General features: G+C 44.1%; 1 protein-coding gene across 2 annotated transcripts in view; it reads right to left on the bottom strand.

The window, feature by feature from the left end:
• Window positions 1-15,702, bottom strand: part of LOC121870257 (putative neural-cadherin 2) — a 146,351-nt gene that overhangs the window by 24,896 nt on the left and 105,753 nt on the right. For both annotated transcript variants that reach the window (XM_042372045.1, XM_042372044.1), the window contains exons 13-19: window positions 14,718-14,926; window positions 8,509-8,672; window positions 5,240-5,402; window positions 3,995-4,267; window positions 3,425-3,702; window positions 700-1,096; window positions 247-552 (exon numbers count right to left, since the gene is read on the bottom strand). In XM_042372045.1, the coding sequence (XP_042227979.1) occupies window positions 247-552; window positions 700-1,096; window positions 3,425-3,702; window positions 3,995-4,267; window positions 5,240-5,402; window positions 8,509-8,672; window positions 14,718-14,926 (1,790 nt within the window). The remainder of the gene's footprint in view (window positions 1-246; window positions 553-699; window positions 1,097-3,424; window positions 3,703-3,994; window positions 4,268-5,239; window positions 5,403-8,508; window positions 8,673-14,717; window positions 14,927-15,702) is intronic.

A 15,702-nucleotide genomic window follows, 5' to 3' on the forward strand; every position in this document is an offset into this window, starting at 1 on the left:
TAGATGTTTTTTGAAAATATGCGCGAAAAAACCCGGTGCAATTTGGTGTTAGGGCCAACCCGCCCCTTTATAGAACTGTTATGGGGAAAATTTGTCTCCAGCTGCTGTCAACTGGTCCGTGTCACAACACTGTAACAAGGTGAGAGCATAAAATACTTACATGATAACTAAGGGACAGATAAACACACACACACACACACACACACATATAGATAGACAGACACAGGGACGTAAGTATACACTCACCTCCCCGTTGATCCTGAGGTTCCTGACACAGCCGTGAAGAGAGCTGGCCAAAAGCGGCTCTGGCCAACCGTACATCCCATGGGCAGGCGCAGGATGGGCCAGACCCCCGACCTGAAGGGGTTGGGGGGCATTTAGGAGGTGGGCACCGTGGGGTAATCTAGCCGCCCCCCGACACGTGTGGGCGTCAGGTGGGATGGGCGGAGAGGGCGTGGGGGTGGCAGAGGCGTTATGGGCGGTGTACTTGGAGGCTGTGGGTGGCCCGTCGATGCTCCCTCCTGAACACAGGTCCACGATCATCTCCACCAGCTGGGGGGAGAGATGATAGATGTTGTGAGAGACAGCACGAGTGAGAATGGATGCAGAACAGATAAAAGCTAAGACTGTGAGCCTCTGTAAGGACACTTAAAGTTTCCAAAAATAACACAGGCGCAACTCTTAGTGAGAGATACTCACTTCGTCCTTCCAGATGAGGTCGAGCCTATGCCAGGTGTGGTCAGCGAGGGAGTAAGAGGCGTTGAGGGTGAGGGTAGCGGGCCCAGCCCCTAGGTCCAGCAGGAGGGAGGGGCGGCCCCCTCTCAGCTCCAGGGCCACCACATCACTAGGGGTCTCTGGGGTGGGAGGCAGGTGATCTGGACCAGAGTAGAGGAGAATAGCGTCCTCAGATTGGGTGAGAAACTCGAGGCTCAGGTGAATTTCAGCGCAGGAGGGCACAGAGGGCACCCACGCCCACCCTCCACCCCTGCTCTTGTCCTCCGCTCCTCCTCCAGAGCCTCCTTCTACCCCGCCGCCCTCGAATTGTCTACTGAGGATCTTGCACCGGGATCCCTCAGTGCCGTGGGGACATATACACCTATAAAAGAAAAAGAAAATGTTAAAACGTCAGGTAAATAATACGACCACATAAAAAGACGTCCCATTACCTCTGCATGCGTGTTATATCCAGCAGTGTAATATCCATAGGGGACGCGTATTGTAAATAACATACATGAAGCAAGAAGAGTCCATGGCTTGACCCGTGACGCCCCGTATGACAACCAGTTTCCTTTAACAGCCACGCTAGATATTAAAATGAAACGAATTGATAAATCCCTTAATGGTTTGAAACTCTGAGATTCTGAACATAATGTAAAAATTTCGCAGACCGTATTCTCTGAAAACTCGTTATGAAAAAGGAGCACCCTCGTTTGACGTGATTTTGGCAAGTTAATTTAAACTATTTCTGCTTTTTATATTATTACCGGGAGTGATTGACGCTAATAACCCCACCCTAACCCCCTCACCGCCTACTAACCAGAAGAAACTTAATGCTGGTGTCAATTTAGGTGTGTCAAGTGCCTGTAGACGATCCTCAGGTTAAGTGTCCTGTTGCATGCTGCCGCCTCACCCACTGGAACACAGGGCATTGATTTGTCTCATTATATTTTTCAACATTATCTGTTTTTCTCTGTCGCCTTTCCCTCACTTTTTTATATTCTGCTTCATTATTTTTCTCTTGCTCGGTCTCCCATATCCTGCATCCGTTTCTATCCATCTTTTATTCTCTTCCAGTTATATTATCCGACACCTTTTATTATCCCTTATGTTTTCTTTCTTTTTCTCTCAGTTGTATTCGCCTATGTTCATATTTTTTCCACTCTTTCAATATTTGTTGTTAATCTGTCTGTCTGTTTCTGTCTGTGTCTCTGTCTGTTTGTCTGTCTATCTGTCTGTCTGTCTGTCTGTCTGTCTGTCTGTCTCTCCACAATTGTCACCAGTGAGATCGTGAAATGTAGAGTGGCCAAATAATTACCCATTCGAGACGGCTAAGGTTGCGTGAGCTGCAGGGTGACGTTGGTGGCCAGGATTGAGTGTGGTGAAGCACGATTCTCCGGCGAACTCTGCCTCTCCTTATGACGGCCTGTTTATTGCCTCTTCACATGCAGGGTGATGGTGCAGTCAAGGAGGTGTACCGAATGAACTATGTAGATAAATTTGTTCTTGCAATTTTTTTTTCATTTATGATTTGGTATAAGGTGGATTTTATTTTTGTCTTATTAGATTTGGTTGAATTTTTTTTATCGATGTTGTTGTTGTAGTAAGTTAATATTATTTAATCTAATTTGGTGTTGGAGAAGAAATTGTCTATTTTTCATGGGTATCTCTATTCAGTTTTAATTTGATGCGGGAGAGGATAATAATTTTGTCATTGGAGACGATATATGATTTTTTTTTTCATCTCTGTTCACTTGATGTAGGAGGTGATGCAGTTATCCCCATATTTAAACTGAACACGAGAGTCAATAATGTAGTTATGAGCAACACTGACATATACTCCTCGACGGGATGGATGGTACTGACTCAAGGCCCCACAAAATAAGTTACAAGGAAATAAGTACTGAGTGTGGCATTATATGAAGCGTTTTACTTCTCCATATATGTGTGTGTGTGTGTGTGTGTGTGTGTGTGTGTGTGTGTGTGTGTGTGTGTGTGTGTGTGTGTGTGTGTGTGTGTGCGTGCGTGTGTGTCCTTTTTACAGCCTACGATTATTTTTTGGACTTTTTTTTCTTGAGCTATGCTTGTGATCTCCTGGCCTCACTCCTGGAGACCCTCTTGCGGGTGGTCTCCTGGTCCAACACTCCGAAGATCTTCCACCTCCTCGATTAGCCTAGCCGAAATGGGTACTTCCACAAGTTTAAATGGCCATCGTCAATATTACCAACTTCACGTTTTCACTCCTTTTTTGGGCGGAAGAGCATGAACTATGGGGGGAGTTTGAATGAGTTTAGCCACTCCCGAATGACTGATGTGAGAATATTTTAGTAATGTGGGGGGAGGGGGGATTAGGAGAATCTCAGATGATTTACTGGTGTTGAAGAACTTAGGATTGAAAAATCAATCGTGATGATCATCTGGGGTTAAGAGATTATTATTATTATTTTTTTTTTAGTTTTCGGTGAGTCATTTTTATCCATTTTAGAATTCTCGTTCTTTTTAGCTTAATTAATAGTTCTTTCAATATGGTACATTAACACTTGAGCAGCAGCTTGTATTAACAGTCAGCAGATCATGTTTGTCACCAAGACCCATGAGCAACGTTTTTTGTGCTGAGAAACTCGTGTACTTTTGAACTAGTGGTGAGCATTGTAAAACAAAACCTATAAACAGTGTCTCTTGAACGAAGAGATGTATCAGGACTTACCTTATCCCCGTGGCAGTAGGGACACAGCGGCCTCCGTTGAGGCAGGTGTCGGGGCTACAGATGTTGGCGACGTCCTCTGGCGTCGTCGCACTGCAGCCACAGCCTGTGTTGACACCTATCCACGGCCCCACCACCGCTGAGGTGTTGGCGTCCACCACAGTGAACTGCCCACCCAAAGACGCCCGCGCCCAACACCCGCCCTCACACTTCCCGTGCGCAGCTTCTTCGCACGCTCCGATACCGACCTCCGTTATTCTCACGCCCACGGCCTGGCCCAGCTGTAACAGGTGGGATGGGGAGTGTTAGGGTAGGAAGTACAGTGTTAGAACTCAAAGATAAAACGTTAGAACCGATGCGTTGTACGTCAGAGCAACGGTAAATGTTGTAGAACTACAAACAACCATATACTGTATGGAATACTTGTATTATTTTGTAGAATTTATATGAAGCCAATGTGCTTATGTAAATTTATATATACTGACACTGTACAGCCCAGCTTGACTACGTATCTACGATTTCGTTAAAAGGTACTTCAGTCAACATTAGTGCCCATAGAGCTTGCTGCCTCACCTCCTCTCTCCGGTGCAGGAGAATGTGGTGTAGGTTGACCACTCCCGAGGAGGTTAACCAAACTCGCGTTGCCGTTGGTGTGGGGGCGGTGGTGGTGGCAGGGTTGATGGGCGTGGTGCTGGTGGTAAGAGTGGTACTGGTGGTGGACGTGGTGGCTTGGCGTCCCAGTTGGTGCACTGACACCACCTGCACGCCTACACCCGGGCTGTTGCTGCTTCTTTGTACCCACGCCCGTGCCGCCACCACCAGCTGACTCAGTATAGACGTGCCCTCCTGGAGAGTGGCCAAGATCACAGATTCAGATTCAGCCAGTATACTCCGAGTCATCAGTTCAACACCGGGTCTCTGGTTCTCAAGGGATCGAACTTTAACTTTTCCTCGTAATTAAGAGATGTTTAAAACGCATCTATTTGGCTATATAACACAAAAGAAACAGCTTTGAAAATGACATCAAAACTACACCTTGACTCAACCTAAACAAGATACATATATGATCTAAAAAAAAAAATCCGGACTCAGGTTACGGTATAAACTACAGGTACAATATCCAGGTGGTCAATATCCAGGTGGTCAATATCCAGGTGGTCACTGTCACATTCTAAAAAAGTGTCTCCGTAAATATCAGTACAAATAAAGATTCATGCATAAAGTTCACACATAGTCAGAATCATAAAGCTTATCCAGAAACTCCAGTACAGAAACATGAAATACAGGTACAGCAAAATGTCACATACACACACTCGGGTTTAGAGAATTTATCTAGACATATTAATAACAGTACAGGTTTAGGTGTGGGAATATACACAGAAACACTACACTAGGTTTAGGTTTAGATTACAATAGACATTTTTAAAGAGACAGTGACATCCACATAGTGTCATACCATACGTTAGGGGCGGTAGAAAATAGGAAATGATTTTGTTGACATTTTGCATTGAGGGATAATGTGAATTTTGTATTATTTGTTATTTATTTATTTATTTATTTATATGACTTGTTAAGGGCTCTCGTTGTTCTTTACTTCGTTGAGGGTTAAATTATTTTTATTTTTTTAATGTGCTGTTATCTCTGTCTCTCTGTTGTTTCTCTTTATCACTTTCTTTATACTGTATATTTTTTATTCTCCTTTTCTCGTCTTTTTACACCTTTCATTCTTTCATCCTCTCTCTTCCTCCTTCTCTCCTTTCTTTCTTTCTTTCTTTCTTTCTTTCTTTCTTTCTTTCTTTCTTTCTTTCTCCTACCTACCTCTCCTCCATCCTTCACCACATGGTAGGGATCAGCCGCCAGCGTGAGGGGGGTGGCCCCTATGACGTCACTTCGACTGAGAGACTTGACCTCGACTGTCACGTTGGCCTTGACCCCTGACTGACCCTGGCTCGCGTCACTCACCCTGAATCCGAGGTCATACCTGTAGGGGAGATGAGGAGGTCAAGTGATTAGGGACGCTGTAATAGGTGACTAATTAATGGGATGAACAGAGAGGTGATTGATAGGTAGGAGATAAGAGGTAAGAGACAAAGGTGATGAAGAGAGAGAGAGAGAGAGAGAGAGAGAGAGAGAGAGAGAGAGAGAGAGGACAACACAACACAACGGCTACAACATGAAGAGAATCTTTCTGTGTTTCTTAGTGAGCGTGGGAGCGGTAGGCCACGTCAGCGCTAAAGTCACGCCTATTGAGCTGCTGACTCAACTAGATATACTTATGGTTAGTTGACTTCACTTCAGTTTTTAGTCTGAGAAGGTCCGGTGCAGTGAGTCTGGGAAAGTTTCTTCAGTGAGTGAGTGAGTGCATTAGTGAGTGAGTGAGTGAGTGCATTGGTGAGTGAGTGAGTGCATTGGTGAGCGAGTGAGTGAGTGCATTGGCGAGGGAGTGAGTGAGTGAGTGCATTGGTGTGGGAGTAAGTGAGTGAGTACATTGACGAGTGAGTAAGTAAGTAATTGCGTTGATGAGTAGCGAGTGAGTGAGTGAGCAGGCCACGTGTAAAAAGTGATGTCAAAGAAAATGAAATAAAACCAATAATTGAGAAACTCTTTTTACCCTGACTCACCCCTTAGCTGCAACATCTCGGGCAATATAGTAAGATAGAGAGTGAGATAGAGAGAATGAGTGAGACAGAGAGAAAGGGAGAGATAAAAATAATTGAAAAGGAGAAAAGGAAAAGAGATAAAAGAAAGATAAATAGAGGAAAAATGAGAAAGAAGGACAAGTAAAGAGAAGATACAAGAGAGAGAAGAGACCATTCCAGCATCTTGTGTATGGTAATGTCAGGAATGTGGTTGCGAGCCCCATAAAACGTTCGTAGTGTTGGTGGAGGTGGGGAAGTGGGGGTGGTGTGGTGGAGTGAGGGGTGGGGGGTATAGGGGTGGTGTGGTGGGGAAGGGTGTAGTGCCTAAGCTATTCTTTCCCATTATATAACGAAAAAATTTGATGACATCTCCGTCGTTAAAAGCTGTTTTATGGGCGTCTTCCCACCTGAGAGATTGTTTTTTCCCTCTTCCCTGTAAAACTGAATGATAGTTTTCAGTACTGCAATGAAAAAAAAAATGTTCTTCTGTAGTGATGTGAAGCGTAACAAATATTTATTTTTCTCGTCTTAATTGTGGGAAGCGAATTCATGCCCAAAATCCTGTGTAAAAAAAAAATGTAAAAAGAAATGTTACAATAAACATTTCTAAGACTTTTCGGACCGATTTTTTTCTCGAATTTATTTTAAAATGACATAGGGCAGACAAAGATCGATTTCGTGCATTGGTTGTTTTTTACACTTTTAATTTACCAAGACCATAAGTAGGTTCGTTGCACACATTCTAAGTAACTGAATGTAACCTAACCTAAACCTAAGCTAGGTTAAACTAAGTTAACGTAAATTATCCTAGTCTCTCCTAAGTTAATCTAAGCAAACCTTACTTAATTACAGGCTGTACACTAAATTAAGTTACCATAAGCTGACTTCAGCTGACTTAGGCAAATTTGAATAAATCTAATCTAACCTAATCTTATCACGCCTAGATTAGCATCATACAATAGTCCACAAAAAATTGATAATAACATCATATTTGGAGAGACCCAAAGTGTGTTAGGAAACACCCGAGACTCCCATGTGTTCAACAACCTGTGAACAAATCCTATGTATGAAAACAACACGTGTAAAAATGCGACGTGTACTGTATATTATGACCCTGTGTACAAAAACTACCCATGTGCAAAACGACCTGTGTACAGATAGGACTTGTGCATGAAATGATATTTGTGAGCAGCTGCTGTAAAAAATGATCTCTGTATGAAAACAACCGATGTGTGTGGAACAACCCATGTATGAAATGACCTTTTTGAGGTGAATGCATTAGATGTAAAAGATTATAAACCGGTATATACATCAGAAACTACACAGGTAAACAATAATAAACACTAATTAATCAGCCCTGAGTGCCACGTTGGGCTAAAAGCTACTCCACCTTCACTACTCTCTTGTAGCATTAATATATTTTATTCCTAAATGGTATATTTTTATTGTGGCACCAGGTTAAAAAATATATATGCTGAGGTTGATTTAACGAGTTCATTAAATCCTTGTTTATTTTTTGTTCACAGGTTCAGACTTCAGTACAAGGTAAGTACACATTGAGTCAGTTTCACCTGATATAACTTATCGTTAGTATGGGGAGCTGTTTTAAGGTATTCACATCAAGAGTTATAAATAGGTTCAGGGAGTGAAAATTTATTAATACAGTATTTAACGGAAAAGGACTGCGGTGATAACGACAGGTACTGAGGTAAATCAAGGCTTCTGGCACTCTTTATGGTTAGGTCACAATGTGTAGGCTTAATTAATAGTATAATTAATTAAAATGTTGTTTACGGAGGTAGTGTAGTGTTTCTCTTTCACATGGAGGTAAGATTCATACCGTTTATATATATTTTAGTACAATTCAAATATATTTTTTAGGTGATGCAAACTATTTTTTTTTAGATGAAGATAATCGTCATGTATTTAATTCAGTTCAGCATAAGTAAGCTTTCGTCAGGTTCGTGGACTGTAGCTACGTGTATTTTTTTAAAGCAGCTTAAATAGCTATTTTAGGCTTCCTTCTGAAAAATACTGGTGTCTGCCGTTTTATTACCGATACTGAGCTAGATAATTATTTATACATGGTTTATAAATTTAGCTTTTGGGCTTTTTTGGGCCGTGGTGACGTACGGAATGTGAATGCAAATTGTGTACTGAAACGGTTAAGTTATCGAAGAAGATGATTTAACCCCTTGGGAATGATGGTTTAACTCCTTTGGGGAAGGTGGTTTAATACCTTAAGACTTTGAGGAAAATGTTTAAATCCTTTTAAGGAAGATGGTTTAACAAAGGGCGATGGTTTAGTCCTTTGAGGAAGATGATTTAACTAAGTCGCCTGTCAGTCAACTAAGCCGTCACTCATTCAAACAAGCCATCAGTCAATCAAACAAGCTACTAGTCAATCAAATAAGCCGTGGATTAAAAGGTTCAGTCAGCCCGCCTCACCTGCCGTCTTTGGTGGTGGGTTTCATGGCCAAGTCGCCTGTGGTGGTGTTGAGGGTGAAGCTCGGGTGGCGCCTTACACCCCACGAGTACGTCTTGGCCGCTGCATCCCAGTCGTCCGGGTCTCTGACGTAGACTCTCCCCAGCGGTACATCTGCGCTCTGTGGCTGTTGTGTCAGAGAGGGAGAGTGAGTCTGTGTGTGGAGGAGGAAATGATGGGAAGGTGAGGGAGTGAGGGAAGGTAGGAGGGTGTGTGTGTGTGTGTGTGTGTGTGTGTGTCTTTGGGTGCTTGTGTACACGTGTAAGTGTTTAAATGTTTAACTATACAGTATAATAATTATAATCCTTGAAATAATTAATAAAAGGCTCTTGAAATGAAGCAAATTCATACACAATGACGCCTTGAAATACACAATTATACAGACATCTTGAAATACAAAAACACGACACACCAACACCTTCATACACAATAACATCTAATGATCCAATATTACACCCGAATGTCTAAATATACAGACTAATACACGATACATTCTTAAAATACACAATATATGACAATTACACAATTTTACACACGTTACATATTACATAAACAAACAATAACCTGCGTTTCCTTAATTTCAAAGACTAATCTCCAGTTTCATTCAAGGTAAGAATAGGCAAGTTGCTATTTTATGCGGTGTCGTTCTTCACATCTTTAATAAAGGTTTCTGTGTAGCCTCTCAGGAGTGTCATGTTATCTGTCTCTCTATAAAAGTCACTTCCTCGTTAAATCCTCCCTCCACCTTTTTTTTTTCCTTCTTGATTCTGATGCTTCTCCTTTGCCTTTGTAGTTGTGTTAGTTTGTTTGTTTGTTTGTTTGTTTGTTTGTGTTTGTCTCTATGTATGTTGGTTGGTCAGTCTGTGTGTTTGTCTCATTCTGTCTGTCTTTGTTTGTTGGTCTCTCTCTCTTTCTCTCTCTCTCTCTCTCTCTCTCTCTCTCTCTCTCGCTCTCTCTCTCTCTTGTGTGTGTATGTGTCGCCGTCCTCCCTGGTACAGTCCGCCGGGTAATAAAAGTGTATACAAATGCCTTCAAATGTGGGTAATTTGTGCAACGACGGTAAAGAGAGAACATTTGCACGACTGAATTTTCAACTTGTTCTTTCTCTTTGAAAATGTCTCCGTCTCTTCGCTGCTTTCACCGGGCTGCTTGGCATCAACTCACTGAAGTCTGCCGAGATGAGACGTTTTACGGTAGGACACACATTGGTGAGACGTATTGGTGCGACATCTGGGTTGGGACACGCGAGGTGAGGTATTTTGAAATGAGGCAGTTGTTTGGAGTGAACCATGATGGGTCAGACAGGCTGGGTGAGACATGGTGCGTAAGACACTCTTTTAGACAGAGACATGTTGACTGAGATAATAAGGGATAATAAATGCTGAGTGAGACATACTCAGAGTGAGAGTTAAGCCGAGACACTAATTGAGATCTGTGGAGTGAGACACGTGTCGCGAGGCGGATCTTATTAAGCATCTGTGGGGAGACATAGTGTGTGTGAAACCCTTTGAGGTGAGACACATTAAGCTGAGATATTTCTCTTGGTGAAACGAATCAATCAAGTTATCAATTGAGAGACCCGAAGAGTTCACGAAATAAGGGAAATTGAACTTGTTATTTCCTTTGTGGGGGCCCGAAGGTGAATACACACACACACACACACACACACACACACACACACACACACACACACACACACACTCAGAAAAACACTGGTTAAGAATGAAGGTCACCAAAGAGAAAAATCGGGGAGAGCTAATTACGTCTGCCAAGGTCACCCCCCCAATGGAATAATTGCTCGAGTGTACCAGGCAGCTGTTGGATGTGGACCTTTTGGCAACACGACACCAAGAGAGGCAGGAGGAGGAGTGGGGGGAGTGGGAGGAGGAGTGGGGGGTGTGGGAGGAGGAGGTGCAGGGAGTGGGAGGAGGAGTGGGGGGAGTGGGAGGAGGAGGAGGTGCATGGAGGATACCAGGAGCAGGGAGGAGGTGTATTCGAGGGACTTTGGGTTCACCTAAGGTTATGCAGAATCGAATGAGCTGATGTCTTGGTCTATGTCCACCCTTGTCTACCCTTACTCTTCTTACCGTGTTATGCCTTATTTCCCTCGTTTCTCTTTTCTCTCAATTCTTACGCTCTGTTGTCTCTTTACGTTTTTCCTGTTCTCTCTTCTCTCCTTTCTTTCTTTCTCTCTTCTTTCTCTGCCATCTCCTCTCCTCTTCTACAGATTGTATTTTGCTCCTTTCCCGGTCAGTTTTTATTCTCCCTTCCCCCCACGTTTTATCTCAGCTTTCTATCCCCTCCCTTGTTCTTTCCACTCTCTCCTTTATGCCCTCTCATCCTTTCCCTTTGTTTCTTTCAACTTATCTTCCTCTTTGTCTTTCATTTTCTTTCGTTCTTGCTTTCATCCTCCCCTCTCCCCACCTTTCTTCATGTTATCCCTCTCCTCCTTTCTTCTCGCTATCATCTCTCTCCCTTTCATCTTCTTTTCCAATTTCTCTTCCTCTTCTCATCTCTTCTCACTCATCGTCTGAGATTAAAAGACTTCTGGCTTCTTACTATTGCTTGTCTTTACCACCACCACCACTACCACCACCACCACCACCCACCAGGGCTATCACCACCACTACCACCACCACTACTACCACCACCACCAGGACTATCTACATAACACTACCACCACTGCCACCACCACACTACTACCACCACCACCACCACACTACACCACCACTACACCACCAACACCACAATAACACCACCACACTACTACCCACCACCATTACGCACCACCACCACAACACCACCACCACAACTACCACTACCGCCACCACCGCCTGCCACCACAACTACCACCATAACACCACCACCAACCACCACCACCACCATTACCACCACAACCTTTCTGCCATCACAGCACCACCCACCCACCACCACCACCACTTCCATAACATTTCCCACCCACCACCACAACCTACTACCATAGCCACCACCACCACCTACCACCATAACACCCACATGTACCACCACCACCACTGCAACACCACCGTAACACCACCACCACCACCACCACACCATAGCCCACCATAACTACCACCACCACCACCACCAGCACCCACAACACTACCACCACCACCTGCACACTACTACCACCACCTTGCCCACCGTAACACCACCACCACCACCATAACCCATGTACCACCACCACCTACCTTAACACCACCCCACCATGCCTCTACCACCACCTACCACCACCACCACCATAACACCACAATAACACCACCACCACCACCACCCACCACCACCACCACCATAACACCACCCCCACCGTAACACCACCACCACCACCACCACCACCACCATCACGTCCTCTCATCGCCACCACCGAGTACAGGAAAAAAAAGTGACAGGAAACAAATAATATTTTAGAAAGATTTTCATATTTTGAGGTCGAAAATCGTCACTTTTGTATAGTTTAGTTTCTAAAGATCAAAGAAAACCTAACCTAACCTAACTGCTGAAAATATTTTTGGTTTTATTACTTTGCCTCGTAATTGTATTTATATAAAGTGTGACTTTTTTCAAAACAAAAATTGTGACATTTTTATATTCTGACTCTTCTCTGTGACTTTTTTCCGGTGACTTCTTCCGTTCACCACCATACTACATCATCATAGCTACACTACAACACTTCACCATAGCACGTCATCAAAACCATCCCCACACCATACTGTACCACGTCACCACCATCATCACGCCTAATACCATGCCACGTCACCACCACCACCACCACCACCACTACGCCATGTCACCACCACCACCACCACTACACCACGTCACAATCACCACTAACCACGTCACCACCACTACACCACGTCACCACCCACCGTCGCCACCTACACCATGTCACCACCACACCGCCACCACCACCACGTCACAATCACTAACCACGTCACCACCACTACGTCACCACACCATCACCACCACCACCACCACTACCACGTCACCACTACCTCGCCACCACCACCACGTCGCCACCACTACACCATGTCACCACCACCACCACCCGTCACCACCACTACGTCGCCACCACCGTCGCCACCACTACCACGTCACCACACCGTCGCCACCGTCGCCACCACTGCACCATGTCACCACCACCACACTACATCGCCACCACCGCCCGTCCTTCACCATGTACACCACCACCACTACACCACGTCTTCCTGCACCATCGCCTGCCACACCACGTCACCACCACTACACCATGTCACCACCACTACACCACACCACCACCACTACACCACACCACTATACTACACCACATCACCACCACTATACCACACCACACCACACCACGTCATAAGCACCACTACACTACGTGACCTCCATCATCACTACACCACTTCACCTCCACCACTAACTACGTCATCACCACTACACCACGTCACCACCACTCACGTCACCACCACTACACCACACTACCACTACACCGCGTCACCATTACTGCCATCACAAAATAGACCTGCCAACAACTCATGACTTGGCCAGCGTCCATTTGATATACCTCGTAGATCATCGCTTCATCACTAAGCCAAAGCCAACAAGTTTCTCTCTCTGAAATGAAAAACAGACTCAAATAATAATGTCTTTTTTGTGTGATCTCTCTGCTCACACTCGACTCTGATAAAGTTCTCTGATTAAGATAGAATTAAGGCGTACGAGTTATATATATTTTTCTGGTTATGTAAAACTTATTGTTTACTTACGGTGCTTAGATATTAACTTGTTATTATTTTTATGTCTCCTCCGTTGAGTAATGTCCCGGAGGATCTAGATATTGGTATTGAGTTATGGCTCCTGAACGACATAGAAATACGTTGGCCACATGTTTGATTTATCTTATGTTCATCACTTGTTATTCTCACATCCGTATAATACATCCCACGTACATTCTTCATGGGTAATGTTCAGTAAACGTCCACAAGTTCCTCGCCGCAGCTCTGTGACACTTGGTGGCGGGGAAGGTTTACCAGCGTGAAATTATATGACTGGCTCTTACTGCCTGTCTTCCCACCACACAGTACTGGCACTTTACGATACCTCAGTAGGTCTTTCCGCCTTCACACTTTATGGTACTTGATGCCTTGCACTTTACTTTGCTTGACAATTTAAGTACCATAAGTGGTCCTCCGCTCTGACACTGTACCTTTTACGTAACATAAGTGGGTCTTCGGCCTTGACACTTTACAGTAGAGATATTAGAGGCCGACCAGCAGCCCGGGTGGTAAATGGTTAAGTAATGAGGCGGGCCGTCTGAGTAGTTGTGTCAGCTGCTGCTGGGGGCCCAGCCACCCAGCTTAACCATCTGGTCAGTCAACAAGTCAGACACTCAGCCAGCCAGTCAGCCTCACACTCACTCACTCAGTCAGCCAGTCAGTTAGTCAGACATCCAGGCAGCCAATTAGCTCGTCTCATATCCCATAGTGTTTTCAGTATATGTAAAGAGTGAGCGTCTGTCTCATCATTCTTCATTTATCTCTTCTTCCTTCTCTCGCCTTTTATTCTCTTACCATTTTTTTATATTATTTCTACGTCTCCTGCTCGCTGTTGGACTTGATTAAACCTGCGTGAGTCAGTTCCTGTTTCATATATATATAATATTTCTATTCTTTGTGTTTGTGCGTGGCGTTATGGTTCTGTGGCTTCACCAATCACTAAGTCAATATTGCTTTAGTTTCACACAGCTGCCGTAAGGAGTCGTTCTGTTGATGGTCTGATACATGATGACAGAAATGTGGATCAGTATCATGTTGTAGAGAGACTGAGATTGTGTTGTCCTGAGTTAGGCAGACATACTGTATATATTTACTGAGATATACACTCACATATATTCCAAGATACACGCACACATACACTAAGATACACTCTTAATTATCATAAGAGGTAAAAAATACTAGAACTGTTTTAGTAGAATAACATGTGTATTAATAATAATAATAATAATAATAATAATAATAATAATAATAATAATAATAATATTAATAATAATAATAACAGCAGCAGCAGCAGCAGTAGTAGTAATAGTAGTAGTAGTAGTAGTAGTAGTTGTAGTAGTTGTAGCTCGTATTATTATCATCAGTAGTAGTGACATATGGGAGACCATGGTACTCACCTGCACAGTATGGACGGTGATGGTCTTGGCGGCGGGAGCCATGGGGTTGTCGTTGAGGTCAGCGACGTGTAAGGTGAGGGTGACGGTGGTGGAGAGGGGCGGTGACCCGTCGTCTCCTACCACAAGTGGCACCAAGAGGGCGCGCCGCTCCTCACGGTCCAAGGCTGTTCTGGTAGATACTACGCCTAGCCCGCGCCCTTCGTCCCCTCCTGTGGTGTTAGGAGAGCGGATGGTGGTGTACAGTGAACTATAATGATGATAATAGTGATACTGGTTAAATGAAGAAGAACTTAGGAAGTATGATGAGAAAAGGAAAAGATGGAAAATTAACTCTTATCCGCGCCCGGGTTATTATCGAACTAGTGATGCTGTTACTGTAAATTATTGTAGTTAGAGCTGGAGGACTTCTTAAACCATCGTTTACTTTTATCACCGAAACCCCTATATTATCACTGCACGAACCATCATCCTGGCAACACTTGGTCAGTTTGGGCAAGATATACACCAGTGGTTTATCACCTGGACCTTTGCACTGTTCTTGAGGTATTTGGAGGAAACACTTAAGAGACAGACAGACAGACAGACAGAAAATAATATACTACTTAACAACAGAGAAGAAACAAGGAAAGTAAAATTATAAAACAAAAAAAACCAGTAGATGGATCACAAGAAGAAGAAGAAGAAGAAGAAGAAGAAGAAGAAGAAGAAGAGGAATAAGAAAGTAAAGGAAAAGTTGGAAGAGGAAGACACAGGGATCGTTGTTGCCATGGACAGTGTTAGCCTCCTCCATCCGCACACCAACGCCCTTCACAAGCCTCCTCTGGCACTCCACGTCTCGGAGGAACAGCAGTGCCAAGTAAACGAAAGGGAATGCCAGTCACTAGCCGAGCAAGCACCTGCTGCTGGGCCGAAATCCCGCCTAGTCTTGTACAGCTGCTGACGTCTCTGTCCATCATGAATGAGGTGTACGAAAGAGTAGTGTAAG

This window comes from Homarus americanus, unplaced genomic scaffold (assembly GCF_018991925.1).
Source record: "Homarus americanus isolate GMGI-L3 unplaced genomic scaffold, GMGI_Hamer_2.0 scaffold39232, whole genome shotgun sequence".
NCBI classification, from domain to species: domain Eukaryota; kingdom Metazoa; phylum Arthropoda; class Malacostraca; order Decapoda; family Nephropidae; genus Homarus; species Homarus americanus.